The sequence below is a fragment of the Geospiza fortis genome, unplaced genomic scaffold (genome assembly GCF_000277835.1).
Source record: "Geospiza fortis unplaced genomic scaffold, GeoFor_1.0 scaffold425, whole genome shotgun sequence".
Taxonomy (NCBI): domain Eukaryota; kingdom Metazoa; phylum Chordata; class Aves; order Passeriformes; family Thraupidae; genus Geospiza; species Geospiza fortis.
This window is the reverse complement of record NW_005054387.1, coordinates 2,718,419-2,726,056: the sequence shown is the minus strand read 5'-3', so window position 1 is coordinate 2,726,056 and position 7,638 is coordinate 2,718,419. Positions and strand designations below refer to the sequence as shown.

The 7,638-nt window shown below is 51.4% G+C and overlaps 2 protein-coding genes across 3 annotated transcripts in view; both read left to right on the top strand.

Annotated features, from left to right (window-relative positions):
• Positions 1–486, top strand: part of DHRS13 (dehydrogenase/reductase 13) — a 3,025-nt gene extending 2,539 nt beyond the window's left edge. Inside the window, 1 exon segment of the mRNA XM_031060626.1 lies at positions 170–486. Within this exon segment, the coding sequence (XP_030916486.1) occupies positions 170–486 (317 nt within the window).
• A 3,485-nt stretch (positions 487–3,971) lies between these two features.
• Positions 3,972–7,638, top strand: part of FLOT2 (flotillin 2) — a 15,387-nt gene continuing 11,720 nt past the window's right edge. For both annotated transcript variants that reach the window (XM_005425495.2, XM_031060680.1), the window contains exons 1-2: positions 3,972–4,102; positions 4,495–4,675. The gene's annotated coding sequence lies outside the window, so the exon portion shown is untranslated. The remainder of the gene's footprint in view (positions 4,103–4,494; positions 4,676–7,638) is intronic.

Here is a 7,638-nt window from a genome sequence, read left to right as displayed (position 1 = left end):
TGCACCTGCCCTCACCTGGGACACACCCACACAGCCCAGCCTTGCACAGCCAGGACAAGCATGGCAGTGCCTGGGGACAGTCACAGCCATGCTGCCTGTGGCATCTCCCTTATGTGCCCATCCTCTGGGACATGCAGGGGGACACGCCACACGTGCCACTCTCCCGCAGGGTTCGTCAACACCTCTCTGTTCCGGCACGCTCCGCTGTGGCTGCAGGCCCTGCTGGTGCCACTGGCCTGGCTGCTGTTCCTGGAGGCAGCCGAGGGCGCTCAGGCCGTGCTGGACTGCGCCACGCGGGACGGCCTCGAGCCCTTCAGCGGCCGCTACTTCACCCACGGCGGCCCCCGGGTGCCATGGCCGGCGGGGCGCGATGACCGCCTGGCACGGGAGCTCTGGGAGGGCAGCGAGCGCCTGCTGGCCTTGGGGACACCGGGGGGCCACCTGGGGGGACATGGGGAGGGCCCTGCTGCTCCCACCACGCAATAAAGGTGATGATGGTGATGAGGGAGCCCGGGGAGTCCTGTGTGGGTGTGGGATGGGGTGAGCGAGGGGCAGCGGCCTTGCACGCCCAGCACGGCCTGTGTGTGCAGCAGAGCTGGGAGGGTGACGGTGAGTGTGCAAGGGGATGCGGGTGTGCACAGTGTGGGTGTGCAGAGCAGCACACCCGGCTCTGCACGCACACTGCAGGGCACACACCCTGCCTTGCACACCCATGCAGTGTCATATGCACACAACCCTTGCATACCCACGCAGTATCACACACACATCCCTTGCACAGCCACGCAGTGTCACACATACCCACGCAGTATCACACACACATCCCTTGCACAGCCACGCAGTGTCACACACACACGCAGTACCACACACCCCATCCCTTGCACACCCACGCACCGTCACACTCGGTCCCTTGCACGCTCACGCCCCGCCCTTGCACACCGCGCATGCTGATGGGGTGTGCAAGGAAGGGGGAGTTGAGGGGTTCTGTCTGTGAGGGGACTCTCAGGAGTCCCTGTCAGGGGGGACACTGTCATGGAGAGCGCCTGTGGGAGTTGGAGGGGGTCTTTGTGATGGGGTGTGCAAGGAAGGGGGAGTTGAGGGGTTCTGTCTGTGAGGGGACTCTCAGGAGTCCCTGTCAGGGGGGACACTGTCATGGAGAGCGCCTGTGGGAGTTGGAGGGGGTCTTTGTGATGGGGTGTGCAAGGAAGGGGGAGTTGAGGGGTTCTGTCTGTGAGGGGACTCTCAGGAGTCCCTGTCAGGGGGGACACTGTCATGGAGAGCGCCTGTGGGAGTTGGAGGGGGTCTTTGTGATGGGGTGTGCAAGGAAGGGGGAGTCGGAGGGTCCCGCCTGTGAGGGGACTCTCAGGAGTCCCTGTCAGGGGGGACACTGTCATGGAGAGCGCCTGTGGGAGTTGGAGGGGGTCTTTGTGATGGGGTGTGCAAGGAAGGGGGAGTTGAGGGGTTCTGTCTGTGAGGGGACTCTCAGGAGTCCCTGTCAGTGGGGGACACTGTCATGGAGAACGCCTGTGGGAGTTGGAGGGGGTCTTTGTAATGGGGTGTGCAAGGAAGGGGGAGTTGAGGAGTCCTGGGACTCCGAGGGATTCTAGGAGGGATCCCTGTCATGGAGGGGCCCTGAGTGATTTGGGAATAGAAAGGGAGGTGGGAGATGCTGTAATGGAGCTGAGGCTCCGGGGTAGGGTCCCAGCAGCGCAGAGCAGCGGGCGAGGTGCGGCCACGGCAGGAGCTGCTGATTCCAGGTGATGTCCAGCACTGGCACCAGCAGAGCTCAAACAGGCTTTGGCTGGCATTGGCAGGAAGCTGTTCTGTTCCCGGGGCAGGGCGCTGCAGGCATGCCCTGCAGTGCCCATCTTCATCCATCACATCCTGCTGCAGCTTCCTCACCAGAACATCACCTGGACTCTCGGTGGTGCTGGCACTGGATGCAGGTGATGCCCACTGGACGTGTGGAATGTCACCAGCATCTGACTGAGGTGACTGAGGTTGGGGTTAAACAAACCAGCAGTGAAATCCCAATCCCTCATGTCTGATTCAACCTGTCGCTGCTTCAGCCTGTATCTGCTGCTGAAGCTCCAGGCTGCTCTTTGGCATGGACCAGGCTTTGTGCAGACAGGGTTATTATTAATTCATAATTGTAAGTGGATTAATTATTGTTAGGTGATGCGAGGGCTGGGAGCTTCCCTCTGTGGCAGACTGAGGCCAGCTGCAAGGTAATGAGCACCGGTAGAAAACACATCTGAACATCAAGGATGTGCCTCCAGTCACAGCTCTGCCACACTTGCAACTGTGTTATTGTGGTTTTAGAGCCGAAGCCTCCAGCAGGCTGTGGCTGATCTGTTATCAGTTCATCTCTCTTGGATGACAGACCTGTTACGGGAATTCCTGAGGAGATGCCAGGAGCAGGCTGCAGTTCTGGAAACAAATATGCCCACTCTGCTGGTGGCTTCTAAGGAGTTACAAACCCCACCCAGCAGCTGCCCAGAGCAGCAGAATTCCTTGCAGTTCTCCTGGTCTGCAGTTCCCAGTGGGATCCAAAGCTGATGCTGTGCCTCCCTCCAAAGGGAACCCTGTCAAAACTGGCACTGCTTGGTGAAATGCCACATTCATGGCAAGCTGTGCTAGGTGTGCTGGGATGCCCTTTAGTCTCAAAGCTTGGGTTTGCTTCTGTTACAAAGCACAGCTTCCAGGATGAGCCAGCAGGAATTTGTGGCATCTGCTGGCAGCTCCAGGAGCAGCCAGCCCAGGACACTCCCCAAAGTGCAGCTGCGTTTTGGGAAGGGAGCAGAGATCACCCTGGGTTCTGCCACTTGGGATGGGGTTTGGAGCTGCCACCGTGCTGGTTTTTCCCAGCTGCTGCCCAGTGTAGTCTGCAGATACTTGCTGAATCCTGAGGGCTCTGTAGGGCCCTGCAGCTCCTCTGTGCTGTGTGCATTAGTGAGAGGTTGTAGCTCCAAGCCATTGAAATTCCAGGAACTTGAGCCATGTTCCTTCTGGGAAAAGCAAGGAGGACCTCGTGGGACAGCATTAATTTGTGTGATACTAAGCTGGATTTAGGGAGAGAAGGGAAGGGGAAGAGAAACTAATAATAATTAACAATAAGCCAAAATAATATAAAATAAAATTTAGTTAAATTAATTTAAATAAACCAAATATTATTAGAGGCAGGCTTTTAGCATGCAGTCTTGAATTGTCGTGTGGTAGTTATTTGACCGACTTCACTTGGTGGGAGGGTTTTCTTTATTTTCTTTACTCATCCTGTGCCACTTGGTCTTTAGTCCTGGGCCTGCCCTGGCATGTGGGTTTTTCTGAGGAGGGTTGTTCTTTCTTTTCACTTTCTTGTGAGACACTCGAGTTCCTCCAGTGCTCCAGGAGCAGCCAGCTGTGCCTTGGGAACGTGGAGCTTTTTAGCCTTATTTGGGAAGCTGCTTCCCAGGCACAGCTCAGCACTCTGCTGGCGCTGCTGTGCTTCCCCTGCTGAGCAGCACCGACCTCCTTCTAAGAAACTGCACTGCTGATTGATCCATCCGTGAGCTGTAGAGCCCAGGATTTGTAAGGAAGAGCCTTGAGTCTCCCCAGATTGTGGGTCTGACTTTTCTTGGTGCAAGGTCTGAGGAGGCTTTGGCAGGAGCCTGGCACATCTGGGCCCACTCTGAGCACAGCTGGAGCTGGTGGAGTTTTCAGGGAGGTGCACAAAGTACCTGTTCATCCCCATATCTGAATGTTCCCACCAGCCAAATGGGCTGTGAAATGCTGGGTTTGGGTTAAAATCTGGTTAAATGCAGCTTTTGTGGCTAAGGGTTGATCTGCTGATTTTAAATACAGCGCTATAATATTTCCACGGTGTCACAATAAGGAAGTCTGTATTTATAGTTGCCATATTCATCTAACAGTTACCAAACAGTGTTGCCTAAGTCTCTACAGTTGAAGCATTTCCCTTCTGGCTGGCAAGGGCTGCAGCAGAGGAGCTCTGAGGGGAACACCTGGAAATACGTGATGGGAGAAGTGGGCACAGCCCTCCCTGTTCCTGTGTCAGAACAAACTGCTACTTCAGCAAAAGTTTAGGGAGTGAAAGGAGGAAAAAAATCAGGTGAGTGCAACCCAGCCAACCCAACTTTATCTCCTAGGAGGCTACTGAGACAAGTATGTTGCTTGTAACACCTACGAGAAGACCAGTAGAGGTATTTGCCATGTTCAGCTATTCTGATTCCTCCTCAGGAGAGCAGAAATCAGCTTGAGAAATATGCTCCAGCCCAGTTTCTCAAATTTTAGTTTGGTGCAACACCCTTTGGGGCTCCTTGGTGTCTGTCAGAGAAGAGTTAGCAGTTAATTCTAGTCTTGTGTAGACATTTCCTGCTGCATGCCAGCAGTCAGGGGTGTGTAACCCTTCCAGGACTGCTCTAAGCTCTTCCATCCTGTTATTGCATCCCTCTTACCCCTTCAAGAACTGCTCATGTGTTATTTTCATGTTACTTTTCTAAGTTGAAAGCCTGAAATAAGGATTTCTTGAGGTTCTTGAAGCCCTTCCTGCAAGAGACCTACAGTCCACAGTGCAAGAAGGAACTGGTTTCTCAGATATTATGAAATAAATATGAAACTTCCTGGAGGACCATTGCCAGGAAACTTGACAGTAGCTCACTGTTCAGCTGAAAGAATTTATCAAGTAAGTTCCTTGTTTTGGCTTGGATAATGGAATCGAGAATGTGCTTATTGAATTTGCAGGCCGAGCTGGGAATGGGTTCGAGAGCTTTGAAGAGCTGGATCAGGATCAAAACAAACTCTGGAGATTGACCCAATGGGCTGAACAAAACCCAGTGCAGTTATGGAAGGAGAAATGTAAAAGTTACATTTAGGTGAGAAGAGTCTATTGCATGAAAGTGGAATGAGAAGGTCCAGGCCAAGTCCTGTGGAAAGATGTGGTGGGCAGCAAGAGCCACCTGAACCCTCACACTGATGGTGTAACTCCAGTTCTTCAGCCTCAAAAGAAATAGGAGCTTGTGGGAAGGAGCAGGCAGCTTCAGCTGGGTCTCAGGAGGTTTTGCCCTGTGTTCATACAGTTCATTCAGTTCAAACTGTTTTCCAGGGTTGTGATTGGGGTGTTCCACCTCTTGCACCAGGCAAGCCGTGCAGGAAACTTGCAGTGGCACTGGTGGTCCCCTGCCAGGTTTAACTGAGTGCTCCTGTAGATTTTGGTTTGTCATTTTTGCAAGCCAAAACTCATTCCCCACAGTTGGTTTCTCACTGCTTGTGATGCTCAGGGGTTGCTGAGAGGGCAGTGTTGCAGCTGGTCTCAAGTCATAAGTGCTCAGAAGGGCCCTTACCCAGCTCATCTGGGATCTTTCCTTCTCAGGAGCTGCTTCTTCACCTTTTTAAATGTGATAGGGCTCAAGATTTCCCTTGTCATGTGCTTGTTAAATCTCCAGGACTTGCAAACTACTCTTTGGAAAACCTGTTAGGTGGAGGTGGACAATAGCCTCAGACCTTTCCTTTTGGTTTCCAAAAGGAATTTTGGGGTAGTATCTCAGTGATTTTGTTGTGTAGCTTCATTGTCGTTTGTCTTCTCTGAGTTGCTGTTTATGAGATGAGTTATTAAATGTGTTTTTAAACTCACTCTATAGCCTTGTTACTCATTAAGTCATTTTCATATAAATCACATCCAGAACAAGATAGCCAGTGTAATCTGCCTTCATCTGCTTCAGTGACCATCAGAGGCTTTTATGGATTCAACTCAGAACCCTGCATCTTTTTAAATTAATTTTTGTTAACTTTGTACCATTTCTGCCTGTGAACAAAGCCTAATTTATACACAGAGCAAGACCTAAGAACCAGACATTGACTTTACTCTGGGCCCTGCTCTAGGATGTGATTTTCTTTATGCATGCTTTTGCCTTCCTCTATGTCTGCATTATCTTTTGTCAGTACCTGTTTTCAATTACCAACTTTTTCCTGGTCTGTCTGCACTCAGCAGCCTGTTTACCATGACCTGGTTTTGGAAAGCTCACCACTTCCTGCCAGAGAGGTAACTCAGTGCCCGAGTTACCTGGGAGAGCAAACAACACAGAGCTTGTTCAGATCATCCCAGCTTTGATGTTTCGAGCCCTGTGTCCCCAAAACTGTTGAGGCTCATGTTCTTCCTTGCTCACTTCCTGCATCTGCTGAGAGCTCCTTTTATCTACCAACCCCCAAGCGATTAATCTTATTTCATAATAAAAAAAAAAAAAAAAGAAGCCCAAACAAACAGACAACGTGCTTTCTCCTGGCTCTGGGAATTCTTGCTTGAACATGGGAGCCCTTCATTGGGAAGAGGCCAAGCTGGCTGGCAGCTCCCTGGCTATGAATCCTCCATTTGTGGCCCTGCACACTGCCCCGGATGCGGCACCGTGGATGTTTGTGGAAGCCACTGTGAGACCCAGTCTGCTGGAACAGTGGGCGTATTATAGCTGGGAAAGGCAATTTCTCTGCCAAATCTCATTGTGCAAGAGGGTTTATTCTCTAGCCTTGCAAAGGTTTTTGCTTTGTTGGTTCCTTTTTCACTTGCTGCCTGAGAATTGAGAAAGAGGTGGCAGGACTGCCATGGAAAATGAGCCCTCAGCTCCTCAGCCTTGCCAGGACGGAGCTCTGCTGCGCTCAGACGTCCAGCATGCGTGAAAGCAGCTGGCTGGCATCCCACTCCTCCTTAATGTGTTAGTTTTCCCTGGTTTTTTTAGGCTTTGAACAGTTTTTGACATATAATCTAGCTCAGCAGACCGTGCTCCGCAGCTGTGTTGTGTAGCACCAGGAAGCAAATGTGGAGCTCATTTTGTGTGTGATACTAAATAAGGTATTTCCTTGCATTTCCTACAGAAGAAGAGGAACATCTGTGTGGAGAGGCACTTTCCTGTAACAATGGTGGGTTTAGGGTGCAGAGCTTTCTCAGGATATTATTAAGAAAAAATTAACAGAGGTTCAGTAAAGACTACATAGACCCTGGGAAATAAAATACCTTTCCATGTGGTGCTGCTTTTCCTGAGTGCCAGGAACACCTCCCTTCCTGTTCTTGGAAAACAAGGGCCTGGCTGAAAGGCTGAGCTAACTGGGCTGACGCCCTCCAAGAAATGTTAAAGGCATTGTGGTTACTGCAGGATGTTGTATCATCAGCTTCTGCAACGCTTGCCTGGCTGAAATCCCCTTCCAGCTACAGGAAAAAGCTATCCAAAGGCTGGCTCAGAGGTGACAGGAGAGTATTCCTCTAGGCTGTGCAGCACAGGAGATCTGAAAAAGGGTGTGAAGCCTTTTCCCCTTTGCATTTAATTCTTCCTGAAATGCAAGAATTGTAGATGGGGCAGATCTGCTGGTTTGTCTAACACTGCATGGAAGCCAGTGAAGCAGGCAGTGTGTGGCCAGTGTCTGGAAGCAGACTGTTTGGAAGTAGGCGGAGGATGGCTAAATGACAGGGAACTGGAGCAAGAGAAGGAGCAAGAAGAGGAGGAGAACAAGGAGGACAGAGTCCCCTCCTGCAGTCAGAGGGCCCTGCAGGCATGCTGGCCAGGATGTGTGCTGCTTCTGCTCTTCATTTTGACCTATGCAAACAATACTGGTCATTCCTCTTGAAAGGGCTGCTGGCTTCATCCTTGTCCCTTTCCCCTC